We start from the raw sequence: 25,844 nt of genomic DNA, 5'->3' as shown, positions 1-25,844 counted from the left end.
GCACGCGCGCCGAGGAGAGAGACCGAGAGGCTTTCAGAGCGGGTCCCATGCGTGGTTTTGCAAGCCTGCTGGCCGGAGCCTCTACTGTAGTTGTCAATGTGCATGTGCGTCTCTGTGTGCGTCCGGCGGCTGCTCGCCTGCCTTTTCCCTCCTCTGCGCTTCTCTCCTCCCGGGACAGGAATAACGGGATACGGGGAGCTGTAATCAAACCGAGGCAAGTTGAGCACCCACAGTGCGCGGGGCCAGCAGAGATTGCAGTGGAGAATCAGAAGCGTAGACGCACACACACACACAATGAAGATTGGATTACAACAACAGTGATTTTCTTCGCAGCTGCGCGCTTGTGAAGTCCAAAAACGGGGGATTTCATTCATCTTCTTTTTTTGTGTGTTGTTTTTTGGACACGGTGGGAATTATTCATTGCCAGAGATTTTGTGATTTTTTTCTTCTCTTGTGCAGTGTTTGTGAGTGATCACCATCAGAGGCTGCATGATTTTTCAAAGGAGAGAGTGGACTGTTGCAATGTCATCTCACACCACTATTTTGGAGCTCTGTGGAAGGGAGATGCTGTAAGTACTTTAATTTCTCCCTGAGTATGTGAGTAATTTTCTTTTTGACGATCAGTTTCTCTGTTGATCAGCGGGCGCCGTACAAGCGTCCCTTATCCAAAGTGCGGCACCCCACCACACAGAGCACAGCTGCCCGTAAAATAAGATCAAGTTGGATTTAAACGGTGGATGGCAGGCAGCATAAGACGCCTAGAAAAAGATGACATTTAAGCCCTCAGCTCTCACATTAAGAGCTAATTTCCTTTTAATTCATAATGTTGGCGCAGAGGCGGGAGCGCAGACAGACACAGGCATCTACACACTTCTGCTAATACATGGAAATATAAATGCATCTTTAAAAGAAATTCTGTATTTTATCATGTCTGCTTTCATAGTTACTTTTGCATCCATCATCTTTGGAGACACCTGTGCTTACATTAACTGAGAGGCTAAATAAAAGGGTTAAAAGGGTGGATGCCTGTTTTTTAGTGCTTTTTGTTCTAAGGCTGCAGATCACATTGCGGGGGTTTTGACACAACTTCCAGCAGCTCCTCTCCATCCCAAATGTAGACATACAATCACTTTAAAATCACAAAGCTCTCCAAGAACGAGTTGTAATTCTTTGAAGGAGTGATGCTGCGACTTTTCTTTGCTGATTCATGACAGAAAGTGATAAGAAAGCCCCTAAAAAGAAAGAAAAAACAAACTGTGAATGGAAAGTCTTGGCCATGAGTGGAGGAGGCAGGCTTACTTTGTGCCAGTGGGGGTCGCACTTGTATTGTCTTGGCTTCATTGAACCTAATGTGGAGATCCAAATAAATTTACATCCACCCTCCCTCCACCTCCTCCTCTTTCTTGTTCTAGAGATTCAGTCACGTTGTTGAAGCACAGTACTACCGTCACAGAAAAACTCTCCCTCTCTTTTCTCTCTTTATCCAAAAGAAGGCGTCAACTACTGCCAATAGAAAGCCAGTCGATGTATTAATGATGGCAAAAAACAAAAAAAGAAAAAAAAAACGTGACTTCTCATGTTCATTCAGGTCCTACAAACCATTCCGTGCTGCAGTTTCCCTGCATATGTCTGTATGACAACAATGAAATGTGTGTATTTGCTTTTAAATTTTACCCAAAGAAACACAAAAAACAATTTGAAATTAGAACTCAAATTTTCATTTATTATTACAATCTCCAGTTTTACAGATTGGCACAGTGCTGGCAAGCAAGAAGGGTGTGGAAACAAACTGGGCAAATGAGAAGGCTGAGATTTTTAGTGTGATCTAGATAAAGATAGGTGCGATTGATTTTTAATGTGGCCTCATTTGCATAAAGATGGGAACAGAAAAAGCAGGACACACTGTTAAAGAAATTTAATCAGAGGAAATCTCAGAAAACAGCAGGGGGTTCAAATTCAAGCTCAGAACAAGCATAGGAACAGATTGCTCCTGCAAAGCATCATAGAGCTATAGATTAGCTGTTCACTGCCAAATAGAACCTGAATTTACCTCTGAGTCTGGCCTTCTGATATACCTTTAGGACAAAGATTTCTTTCCTGGTGGACGAAGACAGGAGCACCACATGACTCAGATCCTTGTATTTTGCCTCAAAGCAAGATGCTGCCCTACTTTATTAATAGGTTCTAGTGATGTTTTTTTTTTCATGCAACAGCAATAAAGCAAAACTTAGATCAAAACTGAGAAGAAAAGTCTTAATATGAATTCCCTGTTTAGTATTAAAAACAAAACGCTTGATGCAGTTCCAGAATATAAACATGGGCAAGTCTCCTTAAAAGTTCACAAAATGTCGTACAAAAAGTTATGCGTAATATTTTGTGCATTTGCTACGTAATTCCAGCAACACGAGAGATCAGTGCACCTGCACATTCGTTCATCCTGACGATGGCCCTATACGGCATTCTTTTGCCTATCCTGGGGCGTCCCCATGCCGGCTGAGAAATGTAGTCCCTCTGAGTGGCAAAGTTGCAAAATTGCAACAAGCACCAGGCCATATCTCCAGAAAGAGAGCTTAAATCTGTCACCACTTTCCAATGCTAGATGGCAGACACAGGAATCTTCAATAGGCGAGGAGAGGGGACGGTGGAGTCGGGGGTCTTTTTAAAGTTAAGGCATAAAATGAAAATTAAGGTTTGATGAGACAACTAAGTATTTTGGAAGCTAAGAGTCGATAAATTGTAAACCCACAGATAGATAGATAGATAGATAGATAGATAGATAGATAGATAGATAGATAGATAGATAGATAGATAGATAGATAGATAGATAGATAGATAAAGTCATTGTTCATAGTGAAAGTTATGGAATATGGCTTCCAACCTGTGAAGCCACACTACAAAATTAAGTGAGTAATTTTACTGCCACCATAAATTTCGGTTCATATTCAGCATTTCTTCTCATTTTCAGTGTGCCTTAAAAACTTTTAAAACTCTGGTGCCCAAAGGGTTAAAAATATTTTTTCTACATTTTCTGCCTTTTTTGTAATTTCAGAACCATAAAAGTCCTGTAGTCAACTCTACAGGGCATGACCATTGATTTATCATTGCCCAGATGGACTGAGGGTTTTGTAGGATATGTTTGGATATCCGTGCATTATTTTTTCGTGAAATATCATACACACTATTTGTGAGAGGAGCCTGAATCTGTTTGTGGGTTTATGCTAGACATCAGGTGCAGGGAGAGGCACACTGATGCAACACTGTTTGCGTCTTTTATATGAAAGAAGAAAGCAACTTCACCATTTTCCTCACCATTCCCTCTTGTGCTCTCTCTCTCTCTCTCTCTCTCTCTCTCTCTCTCTCTCTCTCTCTCTCTCTCTCTCTCGCTCTCTCTCTCTCTCTGGCTCTCTCTCTCTCTCTCTCTCTCACACACACACACACACACACACACACTCACAGTGGGTTTGTAGCAAGGTAAAGAGGTATGTGCAGTGGGCAGACAACATGCTGAAGCCTGAGTGGTAACAGACGATTACTTCCACTGGGCTTCTCATGGGCGCTCATGCACATGTCAGGGCGGATGGAGCAGATGGCTTGGGCCTGTGAGAGAGCCTGAATGAGGGAATGGTTGGGAGAAAATTCAGTGACAGAGGAGAAGAATGTCAGGTGTATGGGGAATAGTTTGTGTATTTCATGGGTAACTTAATGGAGCACCCGAGCAAAGTGAAGTCATCTTTGAAGTAAAGGGTTAACATCAAAAGCTAAACATTGAGTTGTGTTCCAACTTTAAGCTCTGGGTAGTGGTTTAGCTCTATTAGAAATATGTTACATGCTATAATAAACAAGCACCAGGTGATATTGGGGGCTTTAATTCAGATTTTGAAATAATTTTGGTTGGCTAAGAAAAATGAAGCTCACCGGTCAGCTTGATAACTTGAGAACTGACTTCCATGCTTCTGAGTTAGAAAAGTATGAATGACTATAATCTTTTGGCCCTCAGGTGGCATCAGGTTAAAAACAGTTGGGATTCAGTAGTGAAAACCATAGAACACCGCTAAAAAAATCTGGCCATGGAACCACAAAATCCACTAATTCAAAATTTAAACTGCCAAGGAAAATTGGGGGGGAAAAGGTAACAAGCTCTTAAAAAGCTGCTTCATTCCCTGGACCCAAGCTCATTTTAGATGGATTTAGGCAAAGAAAACTGTCCTGTGATCTGACTAAATTTTATTTAATTTTTTTTTCTTCTGGTAATCATCTGTCCCTCAGGCTAAAGATGTGAAGAATCATCAAGTTTATCAAGGTTCAGTTCAAAAGCCAGCATCCACAGTGATGAGTTACATTAGTGCACATAGCATGTGCTTGCACATATGGGATTCAATAATAATGCCTAACATATTAGACAGGGTTTGGGGGAAAAAAACAACAAAAAAACAAACATGTTTCCCAGTTGCACAATGCCAAACTGCAGTATGTGGTTAACAACTGGGTGCTCAACTGGTCTGCCTGCAGTCCGCACCTGGAACCCAATGAAAACATTTTTGCACTTAAACACAAAGATTTATCAAAATAAATCCTGAAATGAAGGAGAAGAAATGGTCTTGATAAAATCAAGAAAACAGCTAACTTTTAAAACTATAGTATATAAAAAAAACAAACAAAAAAAAAAAAAAACAGACAAGACACTGTTAAACAAGTTTCTGTTCCAACTATTTTCCTGAACTCAGTTAAAATTTGCATGGAATTGCCTCATGTTTTTTTTGTATTATTTAAATTTTAACAGGAATTGTAAAATACTTAATGAAAAAATTAGTAAAAAATAGGCTTTAGTAAAGATACACTACAGGCTCAATATTAAGTCATTAGGTTTTGCAGTTGTAAATTAATGTTTGCAAATAATTTCAGAGTTTGCACCTGTAAATCAAGCTTGTCACCCTGTAAAACAATCTGCTTGAAAAATTCAAGTTTTCAAATGTGCAGAAAATGATTTGCATGGTTGTAAAAAAGATTTGTAATTTGTGGAAAAAAAAATAAAGTTCTTTTGCGAAAACCCTTTTCACAGATGCAAAGCACAAAACTGTGTGTGAGACTCTAAAGTTGTGGTTGCAAAATTTGATCATATCTTTGCACATTTTATCTGATTGGATGGTGACAAATCAAACTATCCAATCAGAGAGCAGACAGCTCTCTGACTGGACCAGATGCAAACATTTTCTTACAACTGCAAAATCTTTATGACTTAATATTCAGCCCATAATGTTTATTTAAGCCAGTGCTGCTTTCAGTAAACATTATGAAGCTTTTGAAAAACAGAGAAAAATTGTCATGTTTTCAGAAAAGGAAACAAAAACTTTAATTTAGAAAAAAAGAATTATAACCTTGCATTTCCCCTGTTCCATATGTTTTAAATGCTCACCCACCAAAACTGAGAAAACAACCAAATGGCCCACAGCTGTCTTTATATTTGAAAAGGTTTCCAATCTCTGCATGTCGTTACTCCATTTGCAATGGCAAGCAAACGCATAACTTCAGCAGCACATTTTTATTCATACAGGTCATTTTACTTGATGCTCCTCAAGTGTAGAATCTCATTATAGGTTGAAACTTCTAAAATAGCAAAGAAAGAAAGTATACAAAGTTCGAGAATCAAATTGGCTGAGATATATGTGTATTAGGTGGGTGGGAATGGTGGCCAAGAGGCCCCTGAATTTGACAAACAAATTATTTTAGAATTTAATTATCTTTAAATTAGTCTATGCATATATAGCTTACATGCATGGTATGAAAAATGCAGATTGAGAAGAAGAGAAAAACAAAGAAGAAATAAAGAAATGAGTGGTGGAAAAACTTGAGATGTCAAATGCCAAAAAAGGACACCGGCAGGAGTCAAATAAATAAGAGAAAAAGACAAACAAAAGGTAACAGAAGGAGTTGAGGATGTTTTTTTTTAATGAAAAGGGATTTGGAGGGCATCATGATTTTAAAAAAACCTTGCAAGAGGACTATAGAGGAGTGAATTTCAAACAATAAGATAAATATCTTATGCAAACATTTATCTTCAGTCGTTGCAGCACAGAAGAAAATGGTTGAAAGATTGAAGAATGAAAGCAGTTTGAAGGATGAAAGGAATGATGGACAGATAAGTGAATAGATGGCTGGGTGATGAATGAATGTAGAGTAATGGTGGAGCCAGTGCGGGCAGAGGAAGACAAAAAAATGGCAATATCAAGAATGTGCAAACCAAAGAGTATACATAATACACACACACACACACACATGCACGTCCTCTGGGCAGTGGCACAGTAAAACATACACTTATCCTCACAATCATCCATTCTGACCCCAACTCTGTAAATTAATCATCTCCATAAAGTTTTTTTTGCAGTATGTTGATTTAATTTTAATGCAATTTGGGAAGAAAGCAGGAAGAACAAATTTAACTGCAGAGGTAAAAGCAATCATTTTAATTATCATGTAAAGATAATGCAGCTGAATTATTGATGCATGTTAGGCTTAGTTGTGCGTGAAACAGGAACGTGGGCTTCATGACGGTGAAACAGAGCGTGAATTTGTGCCAATCGTGTAGCAAGAGATTTTTCATTGCTACAATAACACTCAGAGACAAAGATGAATCAACTCCATAAAGTGTTTCTTATTGACTAATGCTTGTAAACTATCTGTCAAAGACCTGATATTCACATGTACACACACAGAGGCTATTTCCTGTGCACTCACAGTTTAGCAGGAAATTTTAGTCTATTGTGTGTGTGCATATGTGAAAAGTTGCCAGTAGTATGGATGTGTCTGCCAAACATCATTTACTATTGTGGTGCCAGGGAACGGTAGCCTTGGTGTGACGACAAACTGCCCAATAAGCTTTGGCTGGGTACACTCTCTCTCTCTCTCTTTTCCTTTGTATTTCTCCCCCTGATATAATACTCCCCCTCCCCGCCTTGCTTTTATTTCCTCTCTGTTTATTTTTCTCTACTTTTCTCCAGTCCCTAAAATATCCCTGCAGTGCTGCAGAGTTGAGACAAGGAAAAAAAAAACAAAACAAAAAAAAACATGTGCATACAACACATTGGAGCTGAAAGATAATCTCATCAACAATGGGCTCACACATTACTATAAATACACCAAATGAATACTAGTTTGACCCTTTCAAACAGCTGGTTTTGCCAACCCAGCAAAAGCTTTGTGTGCATTTTTTTAAAGCATCATGAAGGGCTCTGGTAGCTTTCAATCATTCTCAATTTATGCAACAGTAAAACATAAGAAAATGCTATCTGAGTTTTTATATGTGCAGGATGTGTTCAGCAAATATGGAAGGATCCATCTGATTGCACATGCTAAGCACCCATGTGATAAAACATGTCCAAACCATGTGGGCTTTATATTTTGTCTGCAACCTCTCACCCTGCAGTGTTTGATGGGCCCATTGATGCTCTGATAGTAAAGTGTAATCCATGGATGGGCCACATCATAACTATAAAACCACTGAGGTGAAGTGAGTAAGACTGATTACACTGCAATGTTTAGCTGGGAAACATCGGGTCATGGTCTTAATCTGGTTATTTCTTTGACCTGAACCACATTGTTTCAGACCCAGAACACCCATCAACAGCTAGCACTCTTTGAAAATGGCTTCCTCCAGTATCGATGTTTGCCATTAGATGTAAAAAATCTCCTTAAAAATGTCTTATAAAACAGAAAGAAAGAGCTGAGCCAACCACAATGCATCAGGCCAGTGAAGATCTTCTGAGGACCCACTGTGCAACAACCAGGACCTAAAAGATACAGCATTGATCTACTGCCCAACACCTCAGGGCATCATCACAGATCCAGTGTCAATATTTTGCAGAGGTTTCTTCATAGTCTGGCTAATAAGTGGTCCATAATGCATGGAACAGTCATCAAGATGAAGGGCTTGATAACTGATTCTCTTAACAGAAATAACATTGTGCTACTGGTTGTGCCATACGGGTCAGATTTATTGCCTTGATAATGTTTGGCTAGTTATTGAGTTGGATAGCTGGATCTCTGGTTGGGTAACCAACAATATTACAGACTGTTTATACTCTGTAATACAACCACCTCCTAATAACTCAGGAGATGCAGCATGTGTTCAATTGGGTCTTTTATTCCAACAATGCCTCTCGTACAGAAGTTCTTAAACAGTGAAAGACCCCTCTGGTGGAAAACTGCTCTTAGCCACTAGACCCACCTAAGGACCCTTCCCAGCTGGTGGCCTAAGTGCCTGACTTAAAATGTGACTAACAAACGTCCTCTTAACAACTTGAACCTAAAATCATAACAGTCTCTATGTGAGCTGAAAAAACATGAAAGTTAAGAAGGATAGAGATGATCTGTTTGACATGATGATGTCGTTAATGCCTGCTATTCAAATAAATGCCAGGTCTTTACAATTAAATTATTTCACAAGTTGTCAGTGCAAGCCTCCATGTAATCTCACAGCTTTTTAGAAGAGGAATATGATGACTTCTTGACAGAGACACTAAGAATCCATTAGGCATTAGAGCTTTCTGCAGTGAATGGACTGAGATTTGGATGATTCATCCTTCAGTCTAACAGTGTTTGTGTGGTTGGGCTGGGGGGACAAGCAGTCCTCTGCTTATTTTAAAAAACACAGGATGACATAGTGAGCACACATGCATTATTCAGCTCACATACAGCTTCCCACTGCAGTCTCAAATTTATTACAAAATCACAAGGAATGACAAATCCTAGTCTACAGAAAATAATACAAAATCATCATTTTTTTAAAAAAAATGCAGTGCCAACATTTTTTTCTCTCTTTCTTTGTCCGTCTCTGTGCGTGCAGGGTTGAACAATCCTTCAATAATTTTATATATATATATATATATATATATATATATATATATATATATATATATATATATATATATATATATATATATATATTTAAATATAACGTTACATCTGGATTGAAATGCTTTGTAAATCAGTTTTATGAGCTTGTGTTCTCAGCAGTTAAACATGTGCTGCCTCCAACAGTGTCATGGTAAATGATGTTCGTGTGAATCAATCATGCGCCAATGAGCTTTGCACCAACGCAAAACATACAGTTCTGTCAGTAAACCCACAACTCGTCAACAGTACACATGGACACATTATGTGACCATATGTTTCATGCCCTTATAATTTTGCTCACGCTCTGCTGTTCAGCACACCTGCTCATATATCTTATGATGATGTTTCATGCTCTCTGAACACCAGGTTTTCAAGGAGGCCAGCGAGTGTTAGCTCCTTGGGGAGATCAGTTGTTGAGATGGTGATGTCATTTTGCTTTTTCTGTTGAGCAACCATCACACCTTTAAATACTCACACTTACCGTCCTCCATTAACCTGGACACATTTGTGCACATTCACTTCAGTGTCAGAACTCCACCTCCATGCCTCTGTCCCCCAGCTAAATCTGGCATTCCATACTTCATGGCACCCACTGGTTTATATTTTCTGCTCAGCCTCCATGTCTCCTACAGAATGTACATCTGAGATCCAAAATGATCTTTCTGAGTTTATGCCACAGTGGTGTCACAACTCGGAGCATTTCATCACTTCAACCAGTTTTCATTCCTGGGGCATTAAATCGTGCCACACATAGTATTTTTTGGCAGTCATCCTGAGACACACTGGCCACATTTCACTTTATAAATGACATGAAATACTCACAAAAGGCAATTAATCAGGGGCTGTTTATGAACCCCAGGTTTAACACCTATCTGAGACTGCTGTTTCTGTACTCGGTTCCATGGTAAACAACAGTTAAAAATCCTTGTCAGTACTTTTCCAAAAACATTTGTAAAAGCCTCTATTGCATATCAACAACAACAACACAAATTCCTCAACTTGTAGTCTAAATTTGGGTCTAAAAGTAAAAGTTTTCTAAGGTATGAAGGCTTAACAGAAGGCCATGACTCAATGTTCATATTTAGTCAAATTTCCCCTGTGACTGGCAAATTTGACTCACGTTGAACTTGAAGCAATAGCTAGAGATGTCATACCAAACCAGACAATTATGTTTTTACATTGATACTCACCTGCTGTCTTTATGTTGCCTAAAAGTATCTTAATTTGAAAATATAGCCCGCACACTTCCATTTCACTTTTTCAAATTAAATTAATCAAAACATAATTACTAGATATTAAGGCCTCAGATCAAATATGAATTATTTGAATTATCTGAATTATTTTTATATTCACTACTGCTTGAGCTAAAGGTGACCAAAACTTAGCTGGAGATGTTCAGGCCTAAATAAAGATTAAGGGATCATTTAGGCTCCCTTTACATATGTAAATAGGTATGTCTGTGTTAAACTGTGTTAAATGTCACTATTTTGCATTATAAAGTAATGGTGTTAGGAAATTTATACACTAGAAGACACTGAAGAGTCCAGAGTTCACTTCTGATTTCTGACATAAATTTCAGTAGCGATATACATACAGAAACATGGAGACGGTGGCGGAGATCATGCACGTTCTCAGAAAGAGACGTACAAAGAGACAGTGTTGTAGATGGTGGTGGTCTGTGCGGCAATTAAATACATTGCTTTCTTCTTATTTATTCCTTTTACTGGTCACATCTGAGCTACACTGTTCAATACACCAAAAAAGTTCAAAACAAAAATTTGTCTTGTAAATACGTAATATGTGAAGCATTAGAGTTAATGAGTTAAAAAAAAAAAGGTTATTCCATGGTAGGACAGTGGCACCCACATACACGTTAAGATTTAATGAATTCATTCTGACACTACTGAATACACGAGAGTTGGGTTAGTGTCTTGAGTTTAAATGTTCAATACATTTCTTGTTTTCTGTTTGAAAGCTGTGAGGTATTTAACCTGGAAATGCTAATTATACACAGTAACTTGTTAATAATACCAAGCTATGCTAGTAGCTTTGTGAGGTTTGACACAGTCACAGTAGTAACATTAGCATGCTAACATGGTATCAATTACAATGCTAACTTATCAATATTTAACAGATTAGTATTAGCACTTCCAGCAGGACTTAGCACAAAATAATATATATTTGAGAAAAACTAAAAGACCAATATTACTCTTTTACCAACAATGCTGGCATGGCTAAAAGAGTGAAGTGGGCTTCCTTGCTCAGCATATAGGACATGAGCTTAAACTAATGGAATAACTGGCAGAAGGTTTAATAGAACCACATTTCACCATGTTTGTCATCTGTCACTTATAAAAACCCCCTTTATAGCCTACTTTACATTGTACGTCAATCTTTACTGAAGGCTGAGAGTGAATATATCACTGTGTAAATGTCTGCTCGCCTCTTCTAAACACCACAGCTTTTTTCCTGAATCATCTCATTCCAGCAGTCGTGACCATAAAATGTGTACTTGTTAGTCATCTCTTCTTTTACACTCCCTTCTGCAACTTCCTCCCAAGGCCATCGCCCTCCCCACAAGGTTTATGTGTTTAATAAACTTACTGAGAGGATACTGAATTTGAAAAAATGTTACTTAGCGTGTAGGCTAAAAGAACTAGGCATTAACAATTTATCTTCTCTGCTTCTTCTCTTCATCATCTTTCCACATTTCTATGCCCGATCTTACTTACATTTTGATCTGTCTTCATCTGTTCTGTTTCCCATCATCCTTTTTCCATGCAGGGGATGAAGTGGTTTGGCAGTATGTCCCTCAGCAGCAAAAGGAGTAAGAGGAGGAGTAGAAGGAGCGGCAGTATTAGCAGTGGAGGTAATAGTGTGCTGCTCTTTTTGACCCTCCTGGTGGCGGTGACCTTGATGGCCGACCCTACAACGGCTCAAAAGCAGCGAACAGGTGGTGGTTCGGAAAAAGTGCCGGTCCTGAACATTGCAGTGATCCTGGGACGCACTCGGTACATCTCAGACCGGGACATCCGAGCTCTGTGGAGCAAAGACGATCCGATCGACGTCAACGTGGTCACACTGCTAGTCAACGAGACTGACCCAAAAAGCATCATCACCCACATGTGCGACCTGATGTCAGGGACCAAGATCCATGGCGTGGTGTTCGGGGATGGCACTGACCAAGAGGCCATCGCCCAGATTTTGGATTTTATTTCCTCGCAGACACTCATACCCATCCTGGGCATTCATGGAGGGTCATCAATGATCATGGCTGACAAGGTATGGAAGTTATAAGACGCATACATGTGGGAATGAACAGTAAGTGAAAAGATGACTGAATGCAAAGTCAAAGAGATGTAAGTTATGCAAAGCAAGGTGGGCTATGTTTAAATGGATTTATGAATGAATGAATGAATGAATGAATGAATGAATGAATGAATGAATGAATGAATGAATGGATGTTTTGGAGTGATTTGCCTATTCATCTGGCTTTACATATTGGACATGGGCAGCTTGTAAACTCTTGTCAACTGAAGAAAAGTCCTGGCTGTTGACTGCGCCTTAAAAACATGAATTTACTTGAGAAGTTAAAGAGAGGACCCAGGCAGGTGTTGGCAAACAGACATGAAGCAGAGGAGGAAGATTAGGAAGGAGAATGAGGTAAGTATCTGCGGAAATGTTTTGGAGTCTTAAGAAGAATTAGAAAAAATAGGTGAAGAACAGAATGAGTAGAATAAGATGTGTTGTGACTAAAGAGAACAAGAAAGAGGACAGAGAGAAGGATTCATGAGAGGAATGGATGTTGTCTGGCCAACACTGACTGCATGGTCCAATGGGCTGTAATATTGGAAATCTCCATCCATTGTGCAAAATTCCGCCAGACAAGGTGCACAAGGCTTGATTGGCTCTCTCATTTGAATAAACGAAGCTTCCTAGCCTGCCAATCACTTTGAACTTGAATGGGAATAAATGAGAAGCACATGATTGTGTGGATTCATGTGTCAGCAATGAGCTCCTTCAATTCATCTTATGCACAAAGGAGCTATACTTAAATGTGTTATTTGCCCAGATCAAAGAGGGCTTACTAGCAGTGACGGCTGCATTAAGGAAAAATTGTACTTAAGTAAAAGTATTCTCATTTGAAAGAAATTTGTGTAAGAGGTACTGAGATCAAAGTGAAAAGTAGGTCAGTTAATGTAAGGAAGTATAATGTAATTTTATAGAACCCCTTCAGGGTACAAAATAATACATTAACATATAAGCGTAGCCTCTACTAGAGTAGAATATCATCTCAGTCCAACAACATCACCAAGGCTATATTTGTAGACAGTTTAGCCAGAAAAGAATACGTACAGGTACCCATATGTGTCAATGTTAAGCTATACAAATCAAAGATTGTGTAGAATGAATTCATGTTGACATTGCAACAGAAAAAGGTTTTTCTGCAGCTGAAAAAAACAGAAATATGTAGACGACATAAACTTTACAGCCTTGCACACATAATACAGAAACAAGATGTGTGGGAAATACAAAAGCACTGCTTTTTCTCAGTTTAAATCGTTCTGGAGCATTTGTTGTACTAGTCTCAAACTTCTATCCTCAGCTGGGGTATGACTGTATCCCTTGGTGCCTCTGATACTTGAACATATTGTACATTTGGACACAGTTGGAACATGTGTGACTTTTTTGCAGCTGGGATTGACTGATAGTGACACCTATCTTGAGGCTGAGCTCTGAGCAGACTGTCTTTTTGCCACTTCTCACATTTTTTAGTGCCTTGCTCGTGGAATTTAAACAAACACCTGTGTTGCAAAATGTCAAAATTCATTATTTACTTTTACAGAAAGCAGTGAAAAAAAAAGCCTTTTTTTCTTTTTTTTTTGACTGCGTTAAGCATAAATAAATTTTACCAGAAAGTGTCTGAGGCAGACAAGTGTTAAATCTGCTACATGCAATGTTTTGCAGTATTAATATGTCAGTGTCAGTCCAATTATTATAAATTACATTGCTGTAATTGCTGTGAACAAATTAACCAATTATGACTTGTTGTTAGGGCTAATGTTCCCAACATTGCCACCACACTTCTGCTAATGCTCCCTCCTGCAATTTATAGCCTCAAGTGGCTTTGTCCTGTCACTTACCTGATGATGGATTGTTTCCATAAACCTCCCTATCTTCCAAGATCCTCTAGTTTACTGAAAATCCAACTCTGTAGCTCCAGTTACATTAGAAGAATTACATTCTGCTTTTTTATATAATGACAAGTAGTCCTGCAGATATCCCACAAATCCTGGAGCTCTGCTTCACAGTAAATCATGTTGAGGCTGATTTGGACTTTTGGAGATTTATCTTGTTTCTTTGAAGTAAATATACAAATATTTTAAAGTTACTGTGGTAATGGCGTATTGATCTTATAGTGGCATATGTAATGCATTTCTATTAGAGTGTGGAAGAGGGAAGGAAAGAAGGAGAAAAGTAGGAGTGAAGAGGGCAGAGGAGAAAGGAGATGGCGGACGTTAGAATAGAGGAGGCGGAGAGGGGCAGCAGAGAGATGAAGGGGTGAAGGATTATCCCTCATCTTGACCAGAGGGGATGACTAGTGGAAGGGGATTACTGAATGTACTGATTGGCACCTGTTTCTGTCCAGCTATTTCAGGAGTGGTTTTTCAACCATCTTCTGAAGACATTAAACTGACCTACCCTTATTTCTGGAGCACTACACACACCTGAACTGTAACTACTTCCTGCCTAACCTTGACCAGAAAGTAAAATTAACCTTACACAAACTTTAACAGATATTAAATTAAAATCATTCGGTTTATGGGAATTTTCTTTTTGTCTTTAAAAGGAAGGAGGTCCCCCACAATATTTGCCACACACACACACAGCAGCGAGTCAGCTCCATGACAGCAGGACTGTTTACACTCCAGGATCATATGAGTGAAAATAATCCACTTCAAAGTGCTCAGTCCACCTTTTCCTCTTTGTTTGCCCAATCAAAACACAGCTAGATCAATGAAAAGTTCAAAACAGTAATTTCTCACAATTCTTAAACTCATAAAAGGACTTTATTAAAAGAAATGGAAATAATTGATTAAAAAAACAAAAAACAAGACAAAAAAGAAACAAACAAACAACAAAAATATGATTCACGTAAAAACACTTCAGTATATAAGATACTGCGTAATCTCATTCTTTCCTCATTAAGGAAGTTTGTTAAAAGCAATATTAATTTTGACAGTTCAGAAAGGGTTATGAGAGAATCTGCCAGAGCTGATGTTGCAACACTACATTGGCAAACCACATAGGAAGATCTTGTAGATTGTTCGTCATGCATCGGCTGAACAGAACTTTCTTTTTGTGGGGCTGCGAGAAGTATTGTGTGATTGGTCGGACATTTGAACAGACTGAGGTAGGGAGAAAGTACGAAAATGAATTCAACATGTGGTAAAATGACACACACACCACTGCATGCACAACGGACAGAAAAAGTTTCTCATTAAGCATGAAATAACTGGGTCACTTGTTTTTTGAGCATAAACACACAGACTGCCAAATAAAGGTGTATGGGGAATAGTTTGTATAAATATTGTGTTCTTTATTTCATCGATGTTGTTTTATTTATTTTACCCACTGTATAATTTCCCATTTTCTTTAACCACTTTTTGGGGACAATGGATGGAATTTAGCTTTGGACTACAGATTAATACATTAATATTTTACTAAATGTTCATTAACTTACGTTGTCCCCCCACATAAAAAAAATTGATTGATTGATTTATTGATTGGTATTTTAACAACTGTAACCCAGAGACTCAACTAAATTATTTGTTCACAGCAGTTAAAACACTACTGTCAGTACAAGGCAAAACTAGCCACCATAAAAATCCAAATAATTAAACAAACACTTAAACAATGGAGTAATAATATATTTAACACTTCAATGAAAATGACTTATTTATTTATCAGCCTTTATGTCCATGCGTGTTTTGTTCTGCAGGAAGTTTTCACCTATTTAAACCACTCAACTTGGAAATTAGCCACAGAAGTAGTTAGCATGACTCTCAACCAATATAAGACCAAAAAAAAAAAAAAATTAAAATAAAAATAAAAAAAAAACATTCTGTCATGGCGACCCAGTCTGCCAGTTCACTCACATTTAGATATTTACAGTGAAGCAGCCAATTCTGAACCTGCAATATTTTAAATTTCCCCTGAACTAGCTTAAAAGTGGCTATGCTAATGAGGTCATGAAAGCCGCAATGGAAGAAGATGCACTCTGATGAAATATTAAAATGAAGTTAGACTGTTGAGTTGTTTTTGTACTGAATTTTCCCGACTACAGAAATTGAACTGATTGCTTATTTATTTCTTCAAAAGAGGCATCTCATGATTTTAGCTGTTTATCCCTCCCTCACAGCCTCAGCAAGTCTCATAGAGGAATTATCAGTGGCATAGTGACACCTGCCAAAGCACATCTGAGCCAAAACACATGTAATAAGAATAAGGTATGCTTAATTTTTTTGACGTTGACCTTTTTTTTTCCTGTTAAATTTCAAAGACGATAATGCCTCAATTTCTTGCTGCAGAGTGCCCTTTGTGTATTATCAAGGTTAAGATATAAAGATACAAATTGTCATTGCTTTACACACTGAATGTAAATTATTTTTTTAATCCCCCTCAAGCTTTAAAACCTGTAACAATAACAGCCAATTAGCTGGTTTATTGAATGCATTTAATATTCAATTCAAGCAAGAGTTTTGGTGAAGACCACAGACAGAATTTATTCCTTTACATGTCAATTACTGATTGAAGAATGTATTATATAATCAAAGGTTCTGTGTTGTTCAGATGTTCACAATTAGTGGGGTAATACATGGCAATGGGTTAAGTATTTTACATATATCCACCTCACAAAAGCAAAATTTGTGTTTTCATCCCAAACAAGGATTTTAAGTATTCCTCTGGGTCCTCTGATGCATCCTCTCCTCTCAACATTTTCCTAAAGTTCTTTTTCCCTCCTTTAAGATTTATATAACTCCTCTGTGGGTGAACATTTATACGGTTACCCTGTGAGGTTGTGTAGTCTTGTTGCTCCTGGTTCCATGCAAAATTTCACTAATCCTCATGTGAAATATGAGGAGAAGCTCGCCTCCAATGATTATACCTTGTAAGACCTTCAGTGTGTTTGTCTATTCTCGATTACGCCATCTTACTTGTGTGTGCACGGACTTGTGTGAAATTTTCCCTGCGTATGTATGCTTTAGTTTCTTCGGATGCACTTAACTTGGCGTGGGCATGTGCGTGCATTTCTTTGCATGTCACTTGGAGGCTAAATGTCTTGGTGCTGATGACTTCCAGTCAAAACCATTTCCATGTCAACCTCTAGAGAACATTATTTGTGAGCTTCCCCAAGTGTATGCACCTCATATTATCACTCTTTTCTTTCTGTATTTCTCTTTCCTCTTTGTGTTGTCCCTCCATCCTACCCTGTCTCTCATTTCTGCTTGTTAATTAGATAAATGTTACTGTATCTCCCTGTGTTTGCCCCTCCCATACATCTCTCAGCATTTGTTGAATAATGCACACTTGCCTGTATTGAAAAAAAATCCATTATTGATTAAGGACAGCATTCTTTCCTTTCTGCAGTCTTAGCAGTTCAGCTTAGAAAGTAGCATTCGAACAACTCCCAAAAATTGCGTGACTAAGACATGAATTACAAAACATCCATTTCATTTTATGTTTTTCCAGCTTGTTTCTTTTATTTCTCTCCTATTTGTGTGTCTTTTTGAGGCTTTGCTTTCTCATTCATTTACCAAGTGAGTGGGTGGATGTCTGGGCCGGCTTGTTGATTGGATTCTAGTAATTCTCATGCTAAATGGTTATCGACTTGCTCAAAGGTCAGTAACAGCGACTGAATCGTGTTTGTCACGAACACTTCTAACTGTGTATTTCTAAACCTCGCCTGCCCCAAGTCTGCGCTGCCTTTTGACACATCCACTCTGATGTATCCTCTGTTTCTTCTGGGTAACACAATAAAACCATGAAAGTGTCATGCACAAAGGTATGCATGAAGTGGTCTCACCTCAGAATTCATCTCTGGGGTGACTTAAAAAGTGACACTTCATTAACATAGGCCGATTTATTAACTAGTCAGCAATTAAAGCGGATGAATATTGTTCTTGAGATTTAGTGGCACATTCATATTCATTATGTAACCAAGGGTGAGTCTGTGACTTCCAGAAAAGTGATTAAACAGCTGTTGGCTCTACTTGTAGCTGCATAGGACTACTTTACTCTGGCTAAATGAAAAGGAAATTTATTAATACTACTAAGAACCCTATGTAAACTACGGTTTGGCAAATGCCAACCATTAATTTGCTTTGTAATAATCCAGTTCCAGCACCATTTAATCTTCATCCTTAAGTTTCCTGGAAGTTTTAGAAGTTTCCCTGCTGCAACACACCTGACTCAGGCTCATACTTGTGCAGAGCTAAGTCTGCTAATACCCACTGATTTGAGTCAGGTGTGTTGCAGCAAGGGAATTTCTAAAACCTGCAGGACACTGCCCCATGAGGACCAGGATTGAGGATTCCTGCACTATACTTTTCAGTCTTCAGTCAGCAGTATAGGAAAAAGTATGCTTGGCAACAAATAACTGACACCAGTACTTTCCTTTGACAGTAAAGTATCTTTTATGTCAGATGTTATCATCGTACATGGAAATACAACCAATTTCATGGCAAATTCCCTGTTGTAGCCGATGGTTGGCTATTTTGTCAGGCAAACAGAATTCCAGCTATGTTGTTAGCATGAGATAGCAATGTTGGTATAATAACTACCACTGCTAGAAGAGGGAGACAAAAGTTTTCATGTTTGAATTCCAAGGATTCTTCCTCATTTAATTGGAGGATGCTACGATTATTGTGCACAGCATTGGAGCAATTTAAGCCACTGTACAAGTCATACATTTATCCATCAGTTGGCTGTAGATGGTTGCAGCAGCCCAAATCTTTGAAGAGGAAACCAACTTAAAGCTGCGTTCTGATTAATAGCCAGCAGAAGGTGGTATAACTGGTTTAAAAATTGAGTCTGATTGTGTGGTAGTTCATTTAAAGGTTATTCTTTTTTTCACTTTCTGTATCCCTAGAAATTGTCTTCTTTTCAACCCTAATATGTTTTACATTTATTCTCTTTAGCATGCTAGTTAGATCCTTATGCTAATGCTGAGAATATCTCCCAACATATGGAAGATGATTACACAGGTCACACGATAGCACTTTTTTTGAGGTTTGCTGTGAGATGCTCAATTACAGCAAGTAATTACAGCTGTGAGTTGTGACCTCACTCCCATCTTTATGCACAAGCATGCATGGGGTGGTTGTTTCACTACTTGCTGCAAATTGCTGCCTGATTTGAATGATGCACACTATAACAATTTTACATTCTTTACTTATTCTTATAGAAAACATAAATGTCTACTCATTAACCTAATCATTACCCTTCTCCAACAGTATTTTATGGACTATTCTAGCAGTACACCTTGTAAATAAAGATGTTGAGTTTTCTTTTTCATCAACTTAAAGGTTATTTGGATGGTAAACATATATCCATAGCCCAGAGACAATAGAACAAGATGGATCATGGTTTCGAGATAAACGTGAATCTCCTTGAAGCCTTGGATGTTTATTATGGGATCATTGAAAAGTTGTTCAACTTCCTTATGATATTATAATAGATATCTTACCCTGACCCTTCTCAGTATGGTTGCTAACGGGCAGGGATCTCATCGAGTATTGACAGGGTGCTAGCTACCCTGCCCCACCCCCACCCCATGACTGTGTCTGACTGTACAGTGTGGTCATAAAAAGCGGAAACCCTCTATCGGCGAATGTTCCTCAATGTTTCCATTCAACTAATTAAACAATGACACACAGTGTACCCACAGTGGAAGTCCATTCATGTAATTTATGGATCCTTAGTGGTGGACTGTATTTGTCAATCAATCCCCAGATTATGAGCAGTATTTTCTACTCATTTCTACTTCATATTTGACCCATATTCCCTTCATGGCAGCTGTCAAGGCCACCAGTGGCTGAAAAAGTTTTTAAATTCTTTTATCAACTTACCACACCACACAGACACCTGCTATAACTGCCAGTGTTAATGCGGTGGATTTGTGGGTGTGGTATTACTGTGATCAAAGGACATTATTCATCCATCCCTGTTGTCTTCCCCCAGGCTGTCTAATTACACACATATAGGCTCTGTGATGTTTGTTGCCACTTGCTCGTGTCAAACAGCGAATCAGGCTGAGAGGGAGGGAAGGAGAGAGGCTGAGAGTGCGAGTAACATTTCTACGATACCGTTTATGAGTTTGTCCAATTACTGTGCGGAGTTATTTGTTTTTGTTTGGTTTAAATCAGACTGTCATTTAACCAGAGCGTCTTCAGCTTGCTGAACCACAGGACCCACTGCACCGTCACACACCTCTGCACAGATAAAATTCAAGTTTGTTTGTGAGAATGCCACTGTTGTGTGTTTGTTTACATACAATTACCGTATCAATGTTTTTGGTTCAAAGGTAATTTGTTTTTGTGCTCATAATTTACTAAAGAACGGGGGGAGAAAACTGCAATAATGGCATCACTGGGGGGTTGTCAGATGCCTATAATATCAGTAACATTTCCTCTGTAAGATTCCCATGGTAACACTTTACTTGTTATGCTCTCTTTGTTCAGAATTAGAGTATTTGTGCATGAAAGTGTAAGTATGTGACTGTAAACACAAAAAGCACTTGGGCATGCGTGGATTTGTGTGCATCTACTTTATGTCTGTATGTGTGTATAATTCCAATAGCTAGATGCAGCTGTCTTGAAGATGAAAAATGGCCTCTCACTTCTCAAAGGGAATCGATTTGGATGAATACGTGGGACTAGAGGAAACAGAGCTGTTAGCTGAGTGTATATCCGTCCTTTCTTTTTTGTCTCCCTTTCCGTATAGCCTTCACTAATGACATGTTCCAGGAGATTGGAAGTTTGTGTTTGCTGTATGTAGTTTTAAGTATACTGTTTGCATATATTTCTCCACTTCTTCTTTGTAAAATGCATGCTTTCTTCCCTTTTGGTCTCAGCAGAGAATCAGCTTAGTTCCAGCAACAGTAGTGGCTTTTGTAGAGATTGCAGCATAATTTTAGATACCAAGGAATACAATGAATTTATAACATAAAGTTGCATGTTTAAAGCTGTGGAAAAACACAATCCAAACTATAATTTTTTGCTTTAATTTAATCAACATAGGTGTGTGGATGGAAGGGCCAACCCTTTATGTGATAGTGACACAGGGACATGAATTGATTTTGACAAATTACTCATGTAACATTTACTTTATTCTTTAATCTCCTTACACACTTGTCTAAATTTTGTCCTTGTATGCTACTCACTTGTATGTCTTACTTCAGTATTGCACCATTGAGTAAATGTCCACTTTTTATTTATTTATTTTTTCGTCAACATGAGTTATTGCTTAGAGACATGCTCCAGTAATGGCTGCCGATGTGCAGGAATTGATCAGGCTGAATTGTACATATTTGCATGCAACGACTGTCTTGCAGCAACATGATCATCTGTTTAAACAATTTTGTTGGAGCTGTTGCCATCATTTCTGCACAAGTGTCTCTGTACATGTATGTTTTGTTGCTCTGCTGTGTTATTACAAGGATAAACAAACAACAGCCTGGCCAACATTAGATTAATCCTCTTGTCTCGTTGTCTTTTTTGTCCGTCTTTTTGTGCATTACTGACTGACTAATATGTGTGAGAATTTAGCTGTGTTTGAATTTGTTGTTGATGTCTTAGAGCAGTAAATTGAATTTCTGATCTGCCTGCTATCTTAAGCCAATATGGAAAAATCCTACGGTCATTATGATGAGATTAGTGTTACAAACCAGCTCTGCTAGGGGAAAAATTAGATATCATAAAATCAAATTGCCCAGATGTGAAGTGGAGTAACAGAGTTTGTTGTCCATGTAGTGGTCAGAACATAAGAACAAACACAAAAAACAAACAGGAGTAAAGAGCATGTGGTGCTACAGAAATCAAAGGAAGAAACAAAATAGAAGGGTGTATATGGGAACAAACGAGCTAAATAATTAATTCATATGCAAATCAAAGAAACAAACCTGATTGCCCTGAATACAAAACAAAACTACAAGAGGGAGTAACACCAACACCTGGCCCAATCTCCAAACAATAAATACACAGTTGACCAAATTGAACAAAAATGCTTTTGCACAAAACTAGACCCCAAGAAACTCACTAACGGTATTACACACAAATTAACACTACAGTAGATCATATACATCAGTCAAAATCAAATACAGGGCTCTACAAACACAGCTGCACTGGATGACGGGATGCCTTGCTGCAGCAGCAGCAGCAGTGATTGGTCCAGGTGGTGGAGAGCAGACCAGATAGCAGGGACCGAGGTTGTGTCATGGTGGAGCCAATCCCAGCACGGTGATTAAACGTGATAATACTCCTGCACGCAGGAGGAGGAAAGGATTGGTATGGACGTCAGTCCTAGCACTGCCCCCTGAAGTTACAGAAGTTTTAGATGAACAATTAGCACTTTCGACCAACAAACACAACGTCACAACTATTAGCATCTTAAAAACCGAAGCTGCGAATGGGGACTAATACTTATGACACATGTATAAGGAATAATTTTTTCATTTCAGCCAAGGGTGAACAAGAGGGGTGGCTAGGGTTCCCCCTCCTCACATAATACAGACGTAACTGCACAATACCCTAAAAAGTCCGTTTTGTAGGACATAGATGTATTTTAATAAAATACATCTACCGCTGTTTATTAAGCACTGCCTGTAGAGACAATTTATGTTTATTGATTTGGGAAAAATAGCTACTGACAAAAAAAAAAGGGGGGGGGGGGACCAGTTTCCATTTTACTGCGATGAGAGTAATGACCTGAGTTGTAAAATAATTAAATAAATAAATAAATAAATAAGCAAAATTTTGAGAAATGACAAAAGTTTCATTGGAAGCAACATTTCCTTACAGAGCATTATTCAGCAGAACCTGTTAGTTGCTAAGGAGGGAAAGGGATGGTGCTGAGAGAGAGAGGTTGGTTTTTCACACTGTCTTATTACCATCTGCTGTCACTCATCCTTCTGAGATGCATACACAAACATACACACACATACACACACAGATGAATATAAAGCAAGTTTTCCCTCAGGGTGCTGACAGGATAGCTTATTTTTGACACAAATATGTGTTTGTAACGCTGAATCACTATTAATTTCATCCTTCCTGACTATCAGGCAGTCTGCTTACAGATTGACAGCTTTTTAAGGAATTGACAAAGATTTCCTTGTAGTGTCAAAGTTTACAAACTTTTCATTCTTAGTAGCCTGCAGCTCCAGTCCCCTTTGATTTCTATGACAAGATCTATGGACTGATCCCCAACAAGACCTGTAGGTGGTGTGTTTTCATATGCACATTTCATTCAATGTTAAGGTACCATTTTTGTCAGTTTTATAAATGTGTGGTTATGTCTTTTCTAAATTAAACCATACTAATATATTCACTTGTATGTTATTTACATAACATAAGCATATATATATATATATATATATATATATATATACACATACAGTATCTCAAATAAGCTGATTGCAGACCTAAAGTATCTGAAAACTATGTTAATATCATTTAACCTTGATTTTACCAGGGATGTCCCATTGAGATTGTAAAATCTCTTTTTTTAAATGAGCCCTTTCCAAGACAGAAACAGTCCAAACTGCAAACTCCAAACGCAGTATAAAATCTAAAATAAAAATCTTAGAGAGCAATAGAATAGAAGCAGTTACAGACACCTATTATGTCAGCCTCCCAGCACTTTAAGATTTAAACGCTCTAACTGAGATCAGCTCCCACAGTTTTAAGTCATTTTCTGAGGTGTTCCAGGCTGCAGGGGCAGAGGATTTAAAAGCCTTTCTGCCAAAGATCAGTGCGAACTTTGGGGACTGAAAGTGTATCAGCACTTTTTCCAACAAATTACTGATACAGGATCTGAAAGATGCATCTGCTGTTGGTCCATCTGCTGTTCACTGAAACCTTATCAGAAATGACCTCCATGAGGGGTGGCTGTCAAGAAGTAACTCTTGTTAAATGGCACAAGAACTGGAATGAAAATCGGTGGCATCATGTCGTATGGAGTGATGAATCCTCCTCAGAGCTTGGACCTCAGCATCACTGGAGCAGGGTGGGCTCAAGTTGACAACCAACAGTACACAAAACAGCCAACATCCAAAGAAGTGCTTTGAAATGTTCTTCAAAATAACCTGAAGAACATTTCTGCCTACTAGGAGAAATTATGAGCTTACTTGTCTGAGCTGGGCCATTTCTGGTTGAACAGAAGGTAAATAACCAGAACACAATTAATAAGACTTTAATGAAAGCTCTTAAATATTAACAGTCTGTTAATATGCCAGCAAGGCTTCATTGGGCTGCACAAGAAGGGGGATCAGTGAGTGCTACGACACACATACACACACACAAACACAGTTGTTTCACATCCACTGTCACATTTTAGATTCTCTATTTCTCTTCATTTTTTGGTGCAGTCGATTCCCTTGGCTTATTTATGTAGTTGTGTGTGTGTGTTTTGTTTATTTTAAAGCCCCATTACAATATCTTCTTTGAACTGTTTTGGGATTTGAATTAAGATGATCCTGCTGGGAGGTCAAATAACAGTCACTTACTTCAAGTTTGATCTAATTAGAAGAGCAAGGAAAGAGTGGACATCCCAATCCTCAGACGTCATTTCGAATGAGAGGGTAGAAAATGGAGAAGAAACAGATGAAAGATTTTTCCACAAAATCGGACCATTAAAATCTAGAATATATGTCCTATTGAGAAAAAAATGGTTTGAAATGAACTGGGTTATTGCAGAATAGAAAAACAACAAAACCATGTCAGCTTTCATCTTGGAGCTATAATCACATTGCTATTAAACTAACTGCAGGATGCCCTATTTAAATCTTTTTATGCTGGGATCTTTGCAGTGTGTGTGTGTTTGACTCTTTTAAAGCAGGTCCTCCTGCACCCTCTTTCCATCCTCATCTCTTTCTCTCATCTGCATTTCTCATCTAATTTAAAAAGTCTATCCCCTTTTCTGTCTTTTCCGTTCATGTCTGTTTAGTGTTTATAGATTGTAATGAAAGATTTCTCCCCGTGTCAAAGCTGTGTCGAAAGGAGATGGCAACAACTGCATCCTACGATCATTTTCCCTTTATCCACACACCTGTGCACTCACACACACACATCCACATGGCACTTAAGTAAGCCAAGCATGTCCGTACTTTCACTTCTCTTGAGTGTTTGATGCAGCGCTTCCTTCCTTTCAGCCATTGCTTTTCTTCCATTTCTTTCTTTGTGCTCCATCAACTTCTTTCTTAAAAGTACACACACTTATATGTGGTGTATGCACAAATACACACACAAAACACACACAGTCATGCAGAAATGTTGTTGCTACACCACTCTGCAGTGTTTGCAGTGAACAATCAGAGCTGACTTGCTTCTCTTGCCCGCTCACTGCGTCCTATGTGTACAGTAGTGCTTCTCCAGCACAGCAACACAATTCCATTAAAATGGAAGAGTCTCTCCCTTAATGTTCGCATGCCCAGCACTGCACCATGTTTGGGGCAGTGAGCTGTGCTAACAGACATGGAACGTAGAGATGCGGGCAGTAAGAGTGACATGAATTAAATATCCCTTCAACGAGCCTCTTCCTTGTTCCACTCGCCTCTCCATTATGATGGAAAGCCCCGTGGAGCATGAAGTCAACCTTAATTGTTCTGAAGTAACGGGCTCGACAGACGCATGGATGGATGGATAGATGGATGGAGAAAAAGGGGATGACTTGTA

General features: G+C 38.6%; 1 protein-coding gene across 1 annotated transcript in view; it reads left to right on the top strand.

Moving 5' to 3' along the window:
- The first annotated feature begins 522 nt into the window (after nt 1-522).
- grin2aa (glutamate receptor, ionotropic, N-methyl D-aspartate 2A, a) overlaps nt 523-25,844 on the top strand; it is a 171,990-nt gene continuing 146,668 nt past the window's right edge. Inside the window, exons 1-2 of the mRNA XM_041975865.1 lie at nt 523-569; nt 11,674-12,171. Of these exons, the coding sequence (XP_041831799.1) occupies nt 11,677-12,171 (495 nt within the window). The 5' untranslated portion in view covers nt 523-569; nt 11,674-11,676. The remainder of the gene's footprint in view (nt 570-11,673; nt 12,172-25,844) is intronic.

This window comes from Melanotaenia boesemani, chromosome 2 (assembly GCF_017639745.1).
Source record: "Melanotaenia boesemani isolate fMelBoe1 chromosome 2, fMelBoe1.pri, whole genome shotgun sequence".
NCBI classification, from domain to species: Eukaryota; Metazoa; Chordata; class Actinopteri; order Atheriniformes; family Melanotaeniidae; genus Melanotaenia; species Melanotaenia boesemani.
This window is presented reverse-complemented; position numbering and strand designations above follow the sequence as displayed.